General features: G+C 35.0%; 1 protein-coding gene across 1 annotated transcript in view; it reads right to left on the bottom strand.

The window, feature by feature from the left end:
- Nucleotides 1-21,358, bottom strand: part of GRIK2 (glutamate ionotropic receptor kainate type subunit 2) — a gene marked incomplete at its 5' end in the record, with an annotated part of 415,974 nt that overhangs the window by 31,882 nt on the left and 362,734 nt on the right. Inside the window, one exon of the mRNA XM_080616090.1 lies at nt 3,458-3,683. Coding sequence (XP_080472216.1) covers nt 3,458-3,683 — 226 coding nt within the window. The remainder of the gene's footprint in view (nt 1-3,457; nt 3,684-21,358) is intronic.

The following is a 21,358-nucleotide window of genomic DNA, read 5'->3' on the forward strand; positions in this document are numbered from 1 at the left end:
CTATGTACATTGAAGAGTTTCTATGTAGTTGGGGGAATGCACTTCTTTTTTTTTTACAGTTTTTAGGTTAACAGTTAACAGGCAACTAATAAAAATCTGAACCTCAAACCTTTTTCAGCATTTGTCAGGGTATTTTGATAGTCCCTTAGTATGTAAAGATCAGGGATACAGTGAGATGCTCTAGTATGAAAAGTCATAGTTTGGTCATAGCAAGAGAAAATTCAATAAACTAGTAAAAGTGAAGAGACTCGTAATATTCATCTCCGTATGTTTTGCAATTCAGTTATCGTTAATATCAATAGCCCTTTTCTTTAGTAACTGCACAGGAAGAAAGGGTAAAAAAATGTGTATTTCACATTTTTACCTCACCTTTATCAGATATTATCAGGAATATCAGTGCTATACGGTTAAACACCCCTTTAATGTAATTCTGTAATTTTCCACAGCTCAACAGTCGCAGAGAAACAACGGAGAAATGGCTATCTCTAACTTCTTATGTGCACCAAATTTCTCAAACACCACTTTCTATTTTGGATTTTTTAAGAGTTAGAAGAAATATATGCAAATTTGTAGGTTTACTTACACCTACCATTTTTCATTTTCAAAATGTCAGAGGCATTACTTTGCAGGAATCTCCACACATGCAGAGTTAGTTTGGCATATACAGGATAGTCCTGAGTTGCCATGTAAGTATAGATCATCTGAAAGGTGCATGTTCAGTAGATCTGCTCATATGGAATGGGTTTGACATATACACTTGTCAGCCATTTGTGTCCTCGAGGTTCAACATAGAAGCAATTGGCAAAATCCAACTGAAAATCTATCCAAGCCAGATGGAAAGCAGCCAGATGTCTTAACATGCTGGAGAGAAACAGGAATTTGGAAAAGAAATAAGAACCTGAAGACACCCCAGAGAGATGAAGATTTGCTTTTATCCAAGAGACGATTTTGAATGTTTCTTCTAATTGGAGAGTAAAAAGTAGCTTTGCAAACCATTCAGACCTTAATATAGAGTGTGTAGAAGCTAGATTTCTAACCTTTCATGTGGGTCACTTCACGTTAACAATGATGTTAATAAATACTCATTCTGGAAAATAACATTTGTCACATAATATTACTGTGTTTTACAGTATGTTGACCATAGGAAATTAATACTAACTGTGTTTCTTTAGGGCATGAAATGTATATTGCTGGATAGGCCAGGTTTTCTTGGGGAAAAAAGTTACAATTTATGTTTGATAAGACCATAAACGTGTGGAATAAACATTTAGGAATTCCTTGAAATGGTAAATTTAACCCAAGTGGGATTTATTCAAGAACAAACTCAATTTTAAACATTTTTATCATTCATGATAAAGAAATGGGACATTTAAAACTACTGGAGGTGATAAGCAACACTCTAGAGGATCTATCCTTAAAACCCCAAACGGTTTGTTCTTTGTCCTCCCCTTCAAATTCACTATCTCTAGTACATTTTTAAGTACTGTGGATGTCATCTGTGGCATATTAAATAAATTTAACAGCAAAGATATCACACAGAATGTTGCCTTGCACTTATTCCAAGTAGGTATTCCAAAATACATCAGTGTATTTTGTTATTTTAAGGGTTATTTTGTTATTTTAAACCCTGATACTACTTCATGCCAAGAAGTAAGTTGTTTCCAATTTCCTTACTCACAGATCCCCTTGTATATTATTATTTCTCTTGACTTAGAAATCTTTTCATGACTTGAAAACTTGCAGATGAATAAAAGCTGAATAATAACTCTGAAAATATTATAAGTTAATGAAGAAATAGTAAATGTGTAATGCCTGCTCTAGCTAAATAAAGTATGGGACAAAGACCAAAAGACAGTTTGCATACTTGTTTCCTTGCCTCTTTACAACCAATACTTCTATCTTTGAAGTCTTTTTCTGGCTTTATCATTGTTTTATATTTGTTTTCTCTGGTATTTGTGATACTTCTCTGATTTACACAATACCAAAATAATTTGTAAAATAGCCTGGTCTTTCTGATTCCTATCTCTTTGTCTCTTAGATTTCCAGGACATGCTTCAGATGATTCAGAATTTTGCGTGCAGCTTATTCAAGGATTTTACACTGCCATTTCTATTTAATTTCCTCCATAATAAACCTCAAAATAGCGAAAGCTTTATATGTCAGAAAATAAGAAATGACAAAAGGAGCAGGAGGATTGAAGTCCAGCCCTTTCTAGCACTTATATGTCTACAGAGCATGTTCATCAATATAAGAAGCCACAATTGAACAGGGTAGAAATATTCATATACAAATTGAAATTAGATTCCTAACAACTGAGTGTTGAAAGACAGAATGAACAGAATCATAATTTCTGCAGATGTCTATTTCAATTCTGAAAAATTGAAAATTACAAAGATGCTGGTGAAGTTGCAGTAAATATTTACAACATGCAGGGAAAGCTATATTTGATAATACTAGATACCTCTTTATCCAAGAGATTCCAGCAAAGTTTATTTCTTAATCTTCCATATCATGTGTTTGATTTAAAGTACTGGACACAATTTCCCCATACAATGATTTAGTGTAGATTATTAAAACAGATAAAATCAGTACCAAATGTAAGACCAATTTGAGAATAACATAAAATATATTCGCATCAATCAAAAAATGATAAATTCTTCTTAAAAATAGTGTAAAAATAAATATTTGTCTTGCAAAGAATTCAGCAGAATGGTCTTGCAATATTAAGTAGGATCATTGTGCATTACTGACAAAGTGTTTGTGTCACACCATTTTCTATTCCCATCTATTCTGAAATTTAAAGCCAGATTCTCAGCTCGTGTCCTTACAAAAAAAAAAATCACTGTAGTCAATGGGAACTCAGCACCTCAGTGCTTGCTGAATCCCATCCTGTGGATTCTACCAGCCAAACTAATGTCTATAGTTGGCTTCTCATCTTTCAATTAAAGTTTTGTACAACACCTGACCTGGAAAATGTTTACAGGATTGGAATTGCTCTGCAAAACTATATTCCACAAGGTTAATTCAATATTTCTGTGGATTTTCCTTCTCTTTTAAGAATCTCATTGATCAGCTTTCTCACTAGAGATGCTTCATCCCCATTTGCAAGCATTGTACTACTAGCACCTCATATTCTAAAGAGGGAGAGCAACATTTTAAAAACTTTTTCTTTTTAATAAAATACCGTGAAAAGTAATTTCTGTTGTTGTTGAACGTATGGAAGACACCACTCAAGAGAAACATTTATGAAAATGCCAATTTTTATAAAGTAATTATTTTTATGTTTATAAAAACCATAAATATTGATAAAATACATAATACTTTGCCCAGGTGGGAAAAAAAGGACAAGAAAAAACATTAGCAATGTAGAGAAAGCAACAATGTATTGGAGCTTTTCAAGGCTACTGCAGCAACTAAGATTAATGAACAAAACACAAACAGTTGGCATATCACCTACCCATGGGAGTTCCAACGCCATAACCTTTTGAGTCTATCAGGCCTCCAATCTGTGTTAGGTTACAGTTCCGCTGTGTGACAAACTCAATTGTTGTCGACTCCATTAAGAATGCATAATCAGAGGTAAGCACACGCTGGATGCCTTCTTCATTACTTTTGACAAGTACTGACTGCCTCCTGCTACTCATGAAAGCCCACATCTTGTCATAAGTGGAGATTTTGGATTTCTGAAAGACAAATATTAGATGCAACATGAGTAAGAATAATATGCTTATAAGAGTGAAAGAAAATACTCAGTTTGGATCTTGTTCTCTTATTGTATTTTACTACATGTCAGGTCTTACTAAGGCTTTCTTTTAAGAGTACGTGTGCATTTAATCTAATCTGTACCTCTCATTTTGTTTGTGTAAATCAAAGCATCTAGACAGATGGTCAAGAAAATGTGCAATATCTGTTGTTTATCTGTTTTTTACTGTTGATATCATTTTATGTAGGATGAAGACCTACGAGTATTTGAAGTCAGTGGAAAACTGTTAAGTATTTTACTGTAGCCATCAACAATGTTGGTAAGTGTTATAGGAGAATCTGTGGATTCTGGCACATTTGAAATCTTCACTCTTACTTCAATCACTCAGGTATTCCTGAGCAATTCTGGAAACCTACACACTGTGGCAACCTGAAGCAATTAAAGCATTTACAGATGGCAGTTTATGAAGAAAACAGCTGTGAGGGAGAAAGCAGCAGAGAGAGTATCACAGCCTGGTCACACTAATTCTAGCTTGCCATCCAGAAACTGACTACTAAAAGTCCTAAAAATAAATATGTGTTTTCTGCTTTAATATTCCCAGAATGCAAAGAACTGTTCTGATAGGAAGAGAGAGACAGTAGTTTGGGACAAAGAAGACAACAGTTCAGCACAAAGTGATGCTGAGCATCTACAAAGAAGTCACTTAAGTTTTTCACCTCAGCTTCTTTAAAAAAAGATATTACCTTCCTTCATCTTTGCAAAACACAGTGCTTAAGAGATCATAACCACTGGATAAACTGAAAACATTGGAAGTCCTAAACATTCTACATTATATTTGCCCCTTTGTTTCATACGATTCAAACTCAAGATGTATCAGAAAATGTTCAGTAATGTTAAATCTTGCCTAGTAAATCAAATGTGGAAATAAAGCATGAGAATTAGAATAATCTAACTTTTTAGGGAGTCTTGAATTTTTTAATGTCAGCCTTAAACATAACTCTGCCATCAGCTCTGGTGGAGACTCTAAACAAAGATTGACACTACAAATCTTTCTGAAGTTCAGCTCATTGACAGCCATAAATTCTGTGCAAAGGAAAATTAGCAGTGTATGTGGAATAAAATGAACATTTTTTTTAGAAAAAAGATGACTTTGTCTCCCCGTCATGATACAATCCAAGAGTTATTTCACTCTCCCTGAGAAGTTAGCAAATCAAGCATTTGAACCAACTCTAGTGTCAATGCTAACAGAATTGAAGACCCTTAGGACTCCACATGAACACATTGTTACTGTACCGAACATAGTCTGTGGCTGATGGCACAAGATTTTAGTAACAATGAAAGGGGAAATTATTCTTCGTCAGCATATAGTGTGAATGCATAGAATAGAGAAGACCAAAGAGATATGTTTTCTCCACACAGGGTTTGTTTTGTAAATCAAGTAATTCTTGCTAACATTTAATACTGCACTGTACCATAAGATATTTTAAGCAATGAACATCAGCTCTGTAGAAATCTATACTGCTGTGTAATACAGAAAGGGTGAAAAATTAATGGTTTTCAATATTCAAAAAATTTTACCAATAACATATATTCAAGTCTTTTGACATATAATCTGCAACCCAATAAAAAAGAAAACATTTTAGCCATTATAAATAATGAGCAATGTGAAAAATTGGCAGAGAAAAAATATTTAGGAAATTGTAGATATGGGAAATTCAGGTTGGATGCAAAGAAGTTCTTTAACATGAGGGTGGTGAGGCACTGGAACAGGTTGCCCAAAGAAGTGGTAAATGCTCCATCCCTGGTGGTGTTCAAGGCCAGGCTGAAGAGAGTTTTGAGTGACTTGGTCTAGTGTGAGGTATCTCTGCCCATTGCAGGGGGTGAGGAGGGTGGAACTAGATGATCTTAAGGTCGTTTCCAACCCTAACCATTCTATGATTCTATGATAGATGTTGAGGAAAGAAAAAAAAAAAAGGAAAAAGCCAAATGAACTATAATAGAAAATAAAGATTGAACTGTAATTCAGATTACATTCAAATACAGAAACTGCATTTCTATATTTTTATTGAAAACGAAAACTAATTCCAGGTTGAAAACATGTTAGCAAGGGAAGGGCTTGCTCTCTACTGAAGCATTAGAGCACGTGAAAATATACTATATCCTCAGAAGGACAGAGTGCTCATATAACAATAACTGAATTAGCTAGGATGAAGCCACAGCTACTGCTGAAAAGGAGGGAACAAAGGTCAACAACAAAATCAGAGAAAGCACCTTCACAGGATAGCTTGCTTACTGGAATTACTAAGACAACAACAAAAAAGTAAAAAAGGCTACGTATGATTAGTAAGACTGTAGAAGACAACACAGAACCTCAAACATCAGTGTACATGGCTCACAGCTGTGAAGCTGATAAGTGCATAGTGATCTCTTAGTTTCCTTATATGGGCAGAACGATACAATGTCTTTGCAGTGCTTTCTTCCTTTAAAAGCTAAAAGACTGAAATGAGACGAAGGAAAACAGCCCATCTGCTTGTGACCCTTGAATTCTACTATTTAGAAATTCTTACTAAAAAAAAGTATATAGTAGACGTTCTGGGATTTGTTTTATGTACAACAAAGAATGTTTTATCTAAAAAAAAAAAACCCTAACATTTGAGTCAGGAAAATAGAACCACAAGTGGATTTCCTCTGTGTTTGGCAAGCTATTCAGCAGACAAACGTGACTAAAATCAAGAAACCAGAACAATCAAAGCATCAGAAGCCCATTTGACATTGAACTAAAGAGACTGACACTCCAATATGTACATATTGTTTCTTTCGGCCATGATTATGTCATTCATACAGATAGAAGCAGATGCTGCAATTTACATTACGTTTTCATCTTCTTTCACTGTGTGCAAATCAATCTGGTTAATCAACTTATATAGTCCATAAATTAAGTGTATTATTTTATCTGTGTTATTTTACCATATTGCTTTATTTAACTGGCAATCAGTCTGCAGATACAGCCTAAATGAAATCAACCAGAAATTATGTCTGTATAAGATAACTTGTGGTGACATGATTTATCATGCTTGTGTTCCCTCAGTAATGCAGAAGACAGTGGAAAGAAGTAAGAAAACTTCTTATGCTTTTCCACATTTAAATTTCACTGGAATTAAAAACAAAACAAAACAAAACAAAAACAACCACTAGAAGGAAAGATAGAAATGAAAAGGCTAAAGAAATGAAGAAACTTGTCTACATGGTGCACAAAATTTGAGCTGTCACAATGACATTCAGAGGATACTGTCAGTGACATACTCAGCATTCATAAATTAAATATCATTGGAAAATGACTGTGCATGTCAGGGATCACAAAAGGAAGCATTTCAAAGGCTCTAAATTAGTATAATGCTATGACTAAATTTGAGACTGGAAACAGAAAGAATCGTTAGCAATGTGTTACAACCCTATTGCAAAGAACTGGCTAGTAAAGACATATCTGAGTAGCAAGACTCTGGACCACAAGGTTAGAAAAACATCAGCATGTTGAAAGAATGCCAGAATAAACAAGGATCAATGGACAGGGAAGCAGACCTCATGATACAACAAAGAGTGGATAAATGCACAGTAAAAATGTGCCAGACAAATTCTGACATTTTTCTACAAAAAAAAAAAAAAACACACATCCATCAATGGAGACTTTTATGGCAGTGATAGCATCCAACTTCTTTCCTGGTTTATAAAAGCACTTGAGTGTCATGGCCCAGCTTTGCTTTCACCCATGCAACAGTTAAAGTCACATGAAGGTATAGTAACAAAGGTAATTAAAGGCAATTGATTAAATTTGGGAAAAAAAAACCCAAGTAAAACAAAAAAAAAAAAAAAATCAGAAGCCCAGTTGTTATATATTCTATGAAAGCATTCTCCACCACACAGGAATTAAACAATGACAATTGGTATGTCACATCCCCTTAAAGAGTCAAGACTACCAATCTGATTTCATTATTTTCCATTTATGACACTCCCTACAACAGCCATGTGGCTTCTATAGCCCTGAGCATTGCATTCTTAGTGGACAGAGGCCACTTTTCTTGAAGTTGTTAGATCTGTGGATTCTTCTAAGGCCAGAGGAACAATTACATATATTTATTCTGATCTTCTGTAATACACAGACTATGAAATGTCACTTTGGAATTACTTCACCAAGCTCACTACTTATGTGTTTGCACAGACAAAAAGAATGACATATGAAAAATGCATTCATAAAGACACATCTATATGAGCCTTAGCAAGGTGCCAAATATTCCTCAAGGTCTCTCCCAACATCCTTTATGACAAGCTGGTAGGATATGGACTGCACAGATGGAGCACTTACAAGTGGAGAAACGGCTGAGATGTTAAACTTTAAAGGTGGTAGTTAATAGCTCAAGGCCAGACTGACATCTTGCCATGAGTGGAAATGGCTCAGGAGTCAGCCCTAGGCCTTCAAAATATTTTTAAACAGTTTGGAAAATGGTATTGAAGGCACCCTTACCAAGTCTGTGGAAGACACTAAATAGGGAGGAGAGGTAGACATATTGGAAGAAAGAGCTACCATGCAGAAAGAGGCTGGAAAATTACAATAACAGGAATTGCATAAGGTTTAACAAAGATAAATGCAAAGTCTGTCCAAGGGGAAAGTAATCCCAAACATCCATACTGGCTGGGAAATGACGATCAGGAGTGTATCTTGGCTGAAAAGAATTTATGGACCCAACAGGACAGCAAGCTGAGTATAAACAAGCAGCCCACACTTTCAGCAGGAAAACAAACTGCAGTCCGTATCAGCAAGAATGTACATAACAAACAGAACAAGGGATATGATTAATCCACAATACTTGGCACTTGTCAAGCCACAGTAGGAACATCTTGTCCATTTTTGGTTCTGCAGTTTCAAGAGAGATGTTAAAATTGGAGAGTGTCCACCAAGGTGATCAGAGGGTTGGAGGTCTTGTTCAACATCTTTGTCAGTGACATGGATAGTGGGATTGAGCGTGCTCTCAGCAAGTTTGCTGATGACACTAAGCTGTGTGGTTCGGTTGATACGCTGGAGGGAAGGAATGCCATCCAGAGGGACCTCAACACACTTGTGAGGTGGGCTGATGCCAACCTGATGAAGTTTAACCATGCTAAATGCAAGGTCCTATGCCTGGATAGGAGCAATCCCAGGCACAGCTACAGGTTGGGCAGAGAAGAGATTCAGAGCAGCCCTGAGAAGAAGGACTTGGGGGTGTTGGTCCATGAGAAACTGAACATGAGCCAGCAGTGTGCGCTTACAGCCCAGAAAGCCATCCATATCCTGGGCTGCGTCAAAAGGAGCACGAACAGCATGTCAAAGGAGATGATTTTGCCCCTCTACTCTGCTCTCGTGAGACCTCATTTGGAGTATTGTGTGCAGTTCTGGTGTCCTCAACATAAAAAGGACATGGAACTGTTGGAACAAGTCCAGAGGAGGGCCACGAGGATGATCAGGGGACTGGAGCACCTCCCGTATGAAGACAGGCTGAGAAAGTTGGGGCTGTTCAGCCTGGAGAAGAGAATGCTGCGTGGAGACCTCATAGCAGCCTTCCAATATCTGAAGGAGACCTATAAGGATGCTGGGAGGGACTCTTCATTAGGAACTGTAGTGATAGGACAAGAGGTAATGGGTTCAAACTTAAACAGGGGAAGTTTAGATTGGATATAAGGAGGAAGTTCTTTCCTGTGAGGATGGTGAGGCACTGGAATGGGTTGCCCAAGGACGTTGTGAATGCTCCATCCCTGGCAGTGTTTAAGGCCAGGTTGGACAGAGCCTTAGGTGACATGGTTTAGTGGAAGGTGTTCCTGTCCATGGCAGGGGGGTTGGAACTAGATGGTCTTAAGGTCCTTTCCAACCCAAACTATTCTATGATTGTATGATCTTAACTTATCAAGAAGGATTGATGGAAATGGTGTTGTTCAACCTAGAATGAAAGGCTTACACAGATTCTAATCACATTCTTCCACTACCTAAACAGAAGATTAGAGAGAAGTTGAATGTACTCTCTTCACTAGGATTCATGGTGACAGGATAAGAGGCAATGGCCCGAGTTTCTGAAGGGAAACTCTGTGTTGTTATAAGAAAGAAGTTCTTCACTGTGTCAACAACTTAAGCATTGGAACAGGTAGCTCAAAGAGGTAGTGGAATAAGCTTACTGGAAATATTTGAGACAGCTTGACAGGGCCCCAAATAAGATAGTTTAAGACCTTGCTTTCAATTAGGAAAACAGATCTCCTCCAACGAGAGGAATTGGTCTCTAAAGGTTCCTTCCAACGTAGAGTTTTCATTGATTTCTATGATTCTTAATCAGTATGAAGTTACATACAAAAAGTGTTTCTGGAGGCTCTTCAAATTTGATGTTAAGCAAGTTCAAGAAAGCAAACCAAAACACATACTTTCCTGTTTGGGGAAAACAGACCAATCAACCAATAAACCAACTAAACAACTAAAATCCCAAAACCACTGTGAGCTTATGTAGTTTATAAATTAAGCCAAAGGCAACCCTGCTATTAACAAGGGAAATGTTTTTTCCTATCTTTATTACCCTTCAGTCCTTTGATGCTCAAGTCAACTCATCTCAATTGCTTCATACATGACCCCTTGAAAATCCTGAACACCATTATGGAAATCCAAGCTTAACTGTCCATATAATACGTTTAATTTATTCATTCCTTATTCTTTTCTGTAAGTAAGTGTGACTTTTTTTTTTTTTTTTTTTTTTTTACTTCTGATGTTGTTAATAATGGCGAAAGCACTAATTTATCTCAAGATTTTTTTCTAAACATAAGGTGGCTAGGTGTCAAATTTAGGTGAAGCAAACATTATAAATGATCCTTTTATGATTCATAGCTGTTCTAACACATTTGGGATATGTCTCTGGTATTTTAGGCAACAGATGATTAGTACCATTAATAGAGAGATAAAAAAAGTTAATTAATACATTTCAAATTTAGCCTAAGGTAAAGACAGTTTTAGGAATACTTCAATTGTCCTCAAGCATTATAAATACAGGAAAATTCAAAACTAAGGTTGACTGAAAGACTTTGAACACTTGCATAATTAAAAATAAATTGTAAATAAACATAAATAGCATGCTCGCTGTCCTGAACTGTCACCAACTGAAAACTTGTAAAGGCTGAGTTCTAGTGTTCAGGTATCTATCAATGACAGATGATGTGTTCATTCTGTTGTGCATTTTTTTGTACTTTCTGTAATTTGTATCAGTGTACACTGACCCTCCTCTTCCAGTTCTTAACATGAATCAGAATTATTTAAAATAGGTATTTTTTTCTCCAAACCTCTCAACGTTTCTGAAGTGGACAATGATGGTCCGTTATTGGGACTTCTGAGCTAAACAGCAATATATGCAAATAATGATCAATATCAGAATCCACTACAAGAATCAGAATTAAAGATATCATATTTTAGTAGTTTTTCACCTTTACACAGTATCACTACCTGCCTTATTTCCAGATATTTTGTTTTAAATAAACCATTTAAATTTGTTATAATGACAAAACAATTCTCAGTTTCCAGTAAGCCATAGCTAATTGTACACTCCAAAAGTAAATGCTGTTTTTTTCAGCCAGCAGAAACAATATATTTACTGATTTTGACATAGCTGACCACATTATGTGTAAAACACAATTTGGTCTTAATTGCATATCTGCACCTGATGCCTCTATAATATAGTACAATACGATAGGCATTCCAAAGTCTCCACAGTTTTGAGTCATTGTTAGAGGTGAAGGCATAGCTTTTATAGAGCACTTTGCTAATCACTAGCATCTAAAGTGTACTGAAAATACCATGCATTTCTCCACCAGTGGTGGACAGTAGGCCAGACTTAAATCAGCTTAACTGTCCTCTATCACTCAACAGACAGACTGTGTTAAAACTTCTGATATCTTTAGATTTTCTGATCAGATTAGGAACTAGTTATAAAAATCACATTTATAGTACTGTATTTTTTTAATTGTCTTCTAGAACTATGAGACAGTCTTTTTCTCAGTCATCAAAGAATGTAGAAAAGACACTTTCCTTTTCATCAGACTGGTCTCACTGACTTTGGCCCTCTGACTTCAGGAAATTTCTTCTCTGCTCTCCCTCTGCCTCTATTTTTTCTTAACTACTGAGGCTTGAAAACCCTGAAGTGAACCAGCTGATTTAGATTTGGTTATGTCAGCATAAATACAATAAAACCAATGCATACAGCGTTCTCTCCTCCATAATGGCTGTTTTCATGGTCCATAGAGCACAAATGAAAAAAGGTAGGAAAGGTGTTTCTGCCAAGAACAGAGCTACAAGGAATGGAAAATGTAGTACTCAGAGAAAGACATTTTTACTCTTGCCCTGATTGTGCTTTTTGTTTTACAAAACAGATTTTTGAACAAACACTAAATATTTAGAGTAAGTCATGGTTACAAAACCCCAAACCCTAATGCTGTTGAAATAAGTAAGTTTTCACTATCAGCTTTGAGCTGGAAACAAGTAAGGATATTATAGCTCAAAAATCACTAATGGATTTCAGAAAACTTCCTTGCCTTTTATACCGCAATGATTTATAATCCTCGACCAAATCATAACTAATGTCACAATAGTTCTTTCTGTAAAATGCTGTGGCAGATGATAAGTGTGGTATTTCTCACACTTCTGTGGGTTTTTTCCTTTATAAGTAGGAATAAGACACTAAGCAAATTTAATCTGTTTTTAAAGCAGATCCTATATTCTGCATGTTCTGTGAAGATAAATCCAATTCTGCTCACTCTGCCTGTTCTCAGATACTAACTGCAGGACAAAACCCCCACTCTTCATTTTCACTCTGTCTGGAAGCAAGCTCCTTTTTCAAAAGCAGTGAGTGTGTGGTTTTGTCATTGGAACCACACATGAATTTCACAAACACTACTTTAAATATTTGCCTTAATAGAGTAAGAATATGTCACAACACCGTGATTTTAACAATTGTATTCTCACAGCATCTATACTGGCATGGAAGATGTTTTTGCAATGTTCAAAGCAAAATTAATATGCTCTATGCCCAGAATGTTCCATTGCTGTTGTGTTTTAAAAGAAATTCATCAGGCAGCATTAGAAATCAAACTAATTACTTTCAAGAGCTCTTTGAATGAGGAGAAGAGATGGAAAGCCCACTAACTATTATTTGCTATTTTTTTGCCGCAAACAGTTAGGAATAAATATTGTTTCATTATCTTCACAGATTTTAAAAACTTAGCAGAAGTTCCATTGTCACTTTTTTGGCACCTGTCAAGTAGCAGCATTAGCATTACTTGTTTCCTGTAATGATAGTCATCAAAATGAGTCTAGTGAAACAGACTGATTGGTGGCTTTTTTCCCCCAATAAATTCCCCCATCAGTTCTGTTGCCAGACCTGACAAAACTCTGAACATCCAAAATAACAAAAAATTTCAAGTATTTCTTTACTAAAGAGCTCTTATGTAAAATATTTGACAGCTATATATTAGCATAAGCCACCACTGAGGTGTTCTGCAGTGGGATTTGGTTTCAGCATTCAGTACTTTTTTATTATAGTAAGTAAATTACTAAAAACACTGGACCATATGTGCTAGCTAAGAACAGCTGAGTCTCTCTCTGCACTCGCCTGATCTTGGTCACTAGAAAATTGGAGTTAATTCAGGCAAACAGGATTGATGCCATATGTGGTTCATTTCAAAGGTATAGAGGTGTGGTAGGACGCTGATCAGAACTGTTTTTCTGTTAGCAAATCTGTCAGGTCTTGGAAAAATTCTGGCCATTTTATCTTGAAACTCTTGTACTTTCCTGAACAACATACTGGAAAACATAAGCAGTATAACATGACATTACATAATGGAGAGGTTAAAAAAAGGCTTAAAGATTTGGGATGAAATGATACTGTAAAAGACAAACAAACTTTTCAAAATGGTTGCTGAAGATGAAGGGAAGAATATAACTGCTAAGTACTTGTCTTATTTTCCTCAAAAGCTGGAAGTCCTTCAAAGCCTATTAAACATTTCATATTGAAAAAAAAAAAAAAAGAGAAAAATCTGATTTTTTTTTTTTTTTTTTTTTTTTTTTTTTTTTGTCTTCCAAAAAATTTTGGTATGTCAGCAATTGCAGACACACTGAATTGCAATGAAAAGTCGAATAAGAAAATGTGAAATCAAGTTTCAAAAAACATTACATAATAAAGTATTAGGAACAAAGTAGACAGAATGGCAGGAAAAAAAAATAAGAGAAATCAAAATTTCATCTCAATTTTGACAGGCATGAAGACAATAATGAAAATAAAAACTTAACCATGGAAATCTTTTATTTTGAAGAATTCAGATTTTTTACAGAGAATTCCTGAGCTGGCATAAAGATTTCCTGTGGTACTGAGCAAGATCACACCATAAGATGACTTAATGATATTTTAAGATTTCTAACTAAAAATTTCTACTAATTCACACAGTAGAAGGCTTTTACTATTGACTAAATTATTGATTTACATTTATGTATTTATAGTTAGACATGGTACAATTACACTTCATTATCTGTGAATTTTGGGGGCTGCACAGAATTTTATATCAACAACAAAAGGCTTCAAAAATGGCTTGAAATATTTACTCCCTGACAAGTGTCATCTGAATTCTGAAATACAATCAAGAGTATATATTTGACATTATATACTGACAGTACAGCATTTCCCCTGTCAAATTGTCAGTAATTTGATCAGTTGGACATAAAAAAGTAATTCTGCTATTCATTCAGAAAAAAAAAAAAGAAAATAACGGCAAACACAGTTTTTATGACATTTGAACATCCATCCAGTTAAATTTAGCTAAATTTATATAAATATATTTGTTAATCTGCTTACTGAAACAAGCCAACCTTTTAAGAATGTTATCAAATTATACTGCTGAGCGGTTTCAAATAGTAAGAGCTAGAACTATTGTCTTTGACCTTATTTCCCGTTTTGTTTTAGTTAAACAGTTTGTGAAAAGTCAGAAAACTCCATTGTAGGGAATTTTATGGAAAATAATTTATAAATAATTATTTAAAAAATATTCAATGAATAATAACTAAATATGTAATAAATTACTATAGTAAAATTTAATATCATTACCTGTGACTAACTTCATATTCTCCTGTTCATATGTGTCATGAAAGACTGAAAACAGTGGCAACAAAAGTAAAGTGAAAGCACAGAAAACTAATAGAATTTATTATATTTTTATATCATACCACTTACATTTCTGTAGTTTCCATGTGGTTTGACAAAAATTAACATTTACACAGATAGTGCTTGTTATTGTATTTTGGCACATGTTACTGATGCCATTGTCAATGTGTTATTGTGGTTTTATTGTTTCGGGTGACCCTTCAATACTTGCAGATAGGATTGCAGAGATCACCTATGAGTTTGAGAGCCATTGTTTTGGGAAAGGTGTTGCAACAACACTGCAAACCTGATTTCTTGGTATAGTCCAAGAAGAAGAGCAGCCAAAGCAGTGACAATACAAGCAGATTCAACATGATAAAGTGCATGAAACTTTCTTGGGAAATAAGGGAATAGTTTCATCTCCTTTGGATATTGATCATCTCCTGAGGTTGTTAAAAAATGGTATCAATTAACATAATAGGTTTTTCTAATGAGGACTTGGGTCAGCACTTGGACTGATACATCACTAGCTCAATTTACAATAAACAGCTGCAGGTAATTTATAAACATTATCTGTCAGCAATAAAATTAATAACGAAAAATGACCTGTTTTAAAGTGCACAGCTCCATAAACATCTTTTAACTTTAGTCATAAGACCCTAATCAACTGTTATTATTTCATCTTAGCAATAGCTGTATTCAGTATTGTGTACCAACACTATGCATTTAATGTCATTTCTGAAATGGGAGCAAGTACTACAATCTTATTATTTTGCATTTATAGTCTTATATTCTGATTTAAATTTATCTGACAAAGTTGCACTGAAACTTCCAGGAAGGTGCTAGTTACTGAAGATCTCTGGGAAGAGTAAATTCATATTCATCATGACAGATGTGATAGTATCTGTCAATTAGCACTCTCTATTCATTCAGGTTATGACATTATTTGCCGCAATTCTAGTATTTTATTTTATTTTTTAATAGCAAACATTCTATAACTAACTTTATCCTAGGAAAATGGATAATAACCAGATAGTATTGTACCCATGCCACTTTTTCTCCTTAAAATCTTTAAATCCAAAGAGCTCTTTAAATCCAAACAGCTAACTCAGAAGTTCTTAAATCTGAAGAAACATTAACCAAATAAAAATATATATATAAGCTAGAGTCCCATAATGATAGCACTTTCTTTTCATTACAATTAGTCCCCGTTTGATTTTTTTTCATTTTCAGTAAAAACCAAGAATTAAGAAAATCCCAGTAACCTGCTAATTTGCTCGTTTTAAGATTGCATAATCATACAGCATGATTCTTCTGGTTTTGCCTGCTATTAACTATTATCCTAATGGGACTTGTATTTCATTCTTTACTAGGCTCAGAAAAAAAGTTAAGCAAATTATAAGTCTATCGTGGTTTAACCCTAGCCAGCAGCTAAGCTTCACACAGCTGTTTGCTCATTCCCCCTGCTTGGGATGGGGGAGAAAAATGGAAGAGTAAAACTGAGTAAACTTCTTTGGCTCAGATAGACAGTTTAATAAGTGAAACAAACGCCACACACACAAGCAAAGCAAAATAAGAAATTAATTTACCTTGAATGAGCCTGTACGGGACCAAGTATTGACCCTTGGGGCATACTGTTTGTGTCTAATCTCCAGCTGGACTTCAAGATGTTCATAACAACCCTTTGAGCCTGGCACTTAAACCAGCTTTAGGTCCTTCTCACTCTCCACTTATCTGGTCCATACTAGACTAGATAGACACTTTCCACCAAATACATATAAGGACAATCTCTTGTCCTTTCCTTGTGTTGATCTCTCCTCTAAAGCCTATAAAGACTTTTAAAGTACACTATAGGAAAACTCTCTTTATACTACTTATAATGTTCTGGAAACAAAAAGTGGACTTCTGCTATACTGAAGAGACATCATGTTTATGTACCCATTCTGCCTACAACTTCAAGTATAAAAAGTCAACATTTATCTCCATTTATCTCCATCACTGTACTGTTTTCTTGTTAGGTATAATGACTTTGCTTGAGACTCTGTTGTTTTTTATTTTAATTCCACCTTCTATACAATTTACAGATGTTAGATTGCTAACATTTTGAGAAGACAAAATAGTACCCCTGTTGCTCCCAATACATGAGTAAAAGCTAGTATTTGACAAATTTTTCTTTTTCTTTCTTTTTTTCCTGTAGCAAAGTTACTAAAATTGGTCTTACGATGCTCATGTTCTTTGTTCAGGTTTTCGTAACTTTGTTTAATCTTCCTCTGGAATTTTCCTTATCTTTCTTCGTATTGGTTAGGGAAAAAAAAAAAAAAAGTTTATCTCGATATTCCAGTCCTGAATTCTTGTCTTAGAAAGCTTTATCAAGAATTCACTAATGTTTGCTTACCGTGCCTTAGCAATCAGAATCTGATTTTGTGACTTTTATGTCTCGCTTAAAAAAATTCAATCTGTTTTCAGTCACTAGCTTAGTGGGTTTTTTCCATTTGCCTGCACTAAAATACTCTTTGTTCACCTCAACTGTTTTGACCTTCACTCACGTGTAGTATAATTAATGCTTAGATGTGTTAAGCATTTGCTTTGACCAGGTTATTTTTCCACTTTGCTTTTTTTTTTACCTTCTTTCAGTCTTTTTTGATATGTACAAATTTATTTCATACTGGAAGCCGTGAAGAGGCTTACGGCAGTCTTATTTTCTCCCCCTTTAAACAGACTTTATCTAAACAATACGAAATACCTGCTGCAGTGCAGTACCTTTTCTTCTGGATTTCAGGCATCCCATTTACTTGGAGTATGAAATGATGGAGAAAGAACTAACACAAGCTCATGCATAAATTTACTTGTCTTTGAGATCAACAGTTTGAACTCCTTGAAGACAATGATTAAGTTAGTTTCCCACTGTCTACACAGCTGTCCTAGACCAAAATACAGGTTATAAGTTAGTCTACTTATTTGTTTTTATTATACATTAGAAGAAATATGCAGGGTTGAGAAAGACATGACTAGTAAAAGCTAGCAAATCACACTTATCAATGGGTACAAAATACACCAACTCACTGAAAACATCTTTTTTTTAAGGATGTTGCTTAAATATCCTGCAAACTATAATTTATTTTTATTTAGTTCTCCCAATTTTAATAATCATTCAGAAATCTATACTAAAGCTATTGCTCTTTTAATATTTGTGTCTAAATAAATTAATTTATACTTATTTCTGAAGTCTCAGGACCTTGATTTTCTGAAAGAAAACTAAAATTTCAAACACTTGTTGGAAATTTTGTCTCTTTAAAATTACCATTTAAAATAAATGGAAGACCCGTATGTTATGTTTCAAACATTATTTGCATATATATAGTACCAAATATATAAAGTTGGTATAGATACCAATGTTTTAAAAAGAAAATTTCTATAATTATTCTATATTTGTGAGGAGCTGTATGTGGAGGACAAGATTTTTTCCAACAGAAAATAAAAAATTTATGCCTAGATCAGAGATGCTTGACAGAAACCCAGCCTAAGCTTGCTAGTTCGGAATGGAGTGCAAACAATGGTCACAAATAAACATCACTGAGAAATAAAAGATACTTTTTTTCTGAACACTCAAACTTGGATATTATGGACATTTTGACATGACACTCACACAAGCCATATTTCTGCTAGTCTTTCCAGATTATGCTTAGGGTTCTTGATTGAATGGCATTGACTATAATTCTATTCTCTGGTAAATGCTTCAGTAATTCATAAAATACTTATTCAATAAAGAAAATCATTGGTATTAGCAAATCATGCCCTATAACAGCCTTCAATTCTTGAATCTATGGTGCAAATTGGATGAAAATATTATAGCAGATTGATGAAGCAGCTCTCATTCACTCATAGAACCATAGAATGTTTTGGGTTGGAAGAGACCTTCTGAGAATATCTAGTTCAAACTTCCTGCCAGGGGCAGCGACATTTTTCACTGGACCAGGTTGCTCAAAGCTCCATCCAGAATGACCTTGAACCCTTCCAGCATTGGGCCATCCACAGATTCCCTGGGCAATCTATTTCACTGCCTCACCACCCTCATTGTGAATAATTTCTTCCTTGTGTCCAAAGCCCTGGTAAAACATCTCTCTGTTTTTCTTATGTGCTCCCTTTGAGTATTGAAAGGCCACACTTGAGGTCTCCTCAGAACCTTCTCTTTTCCAGGCTAAACAACCCCTGCTCTCTCAACCTTTCTTCACAGGAGAGGTATTCAAGCCTTCTGATCATTTTTGTGGCCCTCCTCTGAACCCACTCTAAAAGGTCCCTGTCTTTCTTGTGCTACAGCTGAAAAAATACCATCAGAAACAAGAAAAAGAGTTAGGCACTCAGAAACTGAAAAAAGGTTGAAAGAAGGCTTAGAACTCCTAGAAAATAATTGTGGTTACTGAAACAAGAGTTTGTGAACATTTGTTGCTCACTGATGCTATGAAACTGTGTTTGTGAAATATTCCAATTAACCTGGAGTATTTTGTTTGGTTTGCATTTTCTTCCAAATAGTCTTTCCATGACAATTAAGGTTTTGACTGTCAGAAATTCAGGGTAAGGAAAATGTTTTGGTATCTAAAATATTTCTTCAGGGCAAGAAAATTGGAGCAAAATTACAATCAGTATACTGTTGTCATATAGCCCTTAAAATCCTTTCTAATGAACCAGGACAAAGCCTTTTTCTTTTCTCTAAAACATTACTTAATTTCAGACAATCAATTGCCAAGAAACTAAAATCTTCATTTTCCCTTTCTTCATCTCTCTTTGTCAACAACCCTACCTTAAAGTCACAAGTGGCATTCATGTAAAGAGGTCCTTGACATTCAGAACCACTGTTTCTTCCCATTAAAGAGGTAAACTTTACAGCTTTAAATACAGCATAAAAACATAGCAAACCTCATTGAATTTGGAGAATACCTTTCCTTTATTGCAATACCTCTACTAGTTCAAATCCCCAAATGAGACACTCCTTAGTCCTTAGGAAAAATGTATTTCTCCATATATCTTTATATACAGATATAGATCATCCCTTGCTCTGTGTTTGTATGCACACATATATACATATGCATGTACCTATGGTTTTATGTTTTTCTCACAGATCCTAGATTAGGAATTGAATTTGACTAAATAATCACACTTGACAGATATAGCACTTTCTATATAGCAACTTCTCTTGAGCCTCTGATATTTTCTGGAAGAGATAAGTAAAGAGTTAGGCATTTTGGATCTAGAACACTTGCAGTAGAAGATGCTGCAGCTTTGCAATACAATTCTTAAGATTTTCTGGATTCTAATTTCAGTGAATAGATCAAGATACAATCTGTTCTAACAAAAAACACTGACATAACACAATTTGTTGTTCAGATAAGGAAAAGAATTAGAACTTTGTTCGTTATTCTAATTTAATATGATGAGGAAAGTGGTGGAAAGGGAGAGCCAGAAACAAATATGGTGTGCCTCCACAGCAGCAAGCACTTACGACCAATTTACTCTCCCTGGAGTAAAGAGCACATTTCTTACATTCTTGATAAAGCTTAAGTACCTGTGTCAATGCTTATAAATAATGTCTAAATATTCAGAGAATGTAACAAAATTTATTTGGTTATAAAACTAAAGGTGTACAGGTGAAGCTCACACTTGCACATTCAATTTGAGCCTTACTCTAACAAAGAAAGAAATTCTCTTTGCTTACCTGACTTTGTTTGTAAACATCTTTCCACTTACCTGCCACTCTCAGAGTAAAATATCAGTACTGCTGCTTTTGTCAAGATTTTCGAGATAGGTTGAATATGATAGTAAAGTAGAGAGATATCGAGACAGAACCAAAACATTAATACTGACATATCAAGAATTTCAGTAGAGCTATTTCATTTAAGATCAGATGAGGATAAGAACCCACAACCTTGTACCAGTATTACTAGAATTCTGATTCTTGAGAAATGTCAAATGACTTCATTTATACCATTCTAAGACTGTCATTATCAAAATAACTATTGTTATTAAGTACATAAGTTTCTTCACCATACACTTTGATGGTTTCCACATCACAGTAAAGAGGGGTGTGTGGGAAAGAGAAGAAGTAATGATTGCTGCTCTCTGAAGAGTGAGAATGTCTTATTACTCTCTATCACTGCTATGCAACATTGCTGCTTGCAAAAGCAGCCATTGGCAGCAAAGAGTATCTAAATATTCTTTGTTCTTAACAAAGCATAGACAGTTGATGATTACTTGAAAACGAGCAGACGCCTATTGTACGGTGTTGCATTGAGTAGCTAAGAAAGTGTGTTATAGTTAAGAATTAAGCTGAGCATGCCTGTTTGCTAATACCAGCCTTTGTGGAACAGTAGATGAAAGATGAAAGAAAGCAATTCAATGATTATAGAACAAACAAAAAGATGCACTTTAAACAGTTTCCAAGGTAACTGGCCCTGAAGCTAGAATCTATAGACATGGG

The sequence above is a fragment of the Psittacula echo genome, assembly GCF_963264785.1.
Source record: "Psittacula echo genome assembly, chromosome: 4".
Taxonomy (NCBI): Eukaryota; Metazoa; Chordata; class Aves; order Psittaciformes; family Psittacidae; genus Psittacula; species Psittacula echo.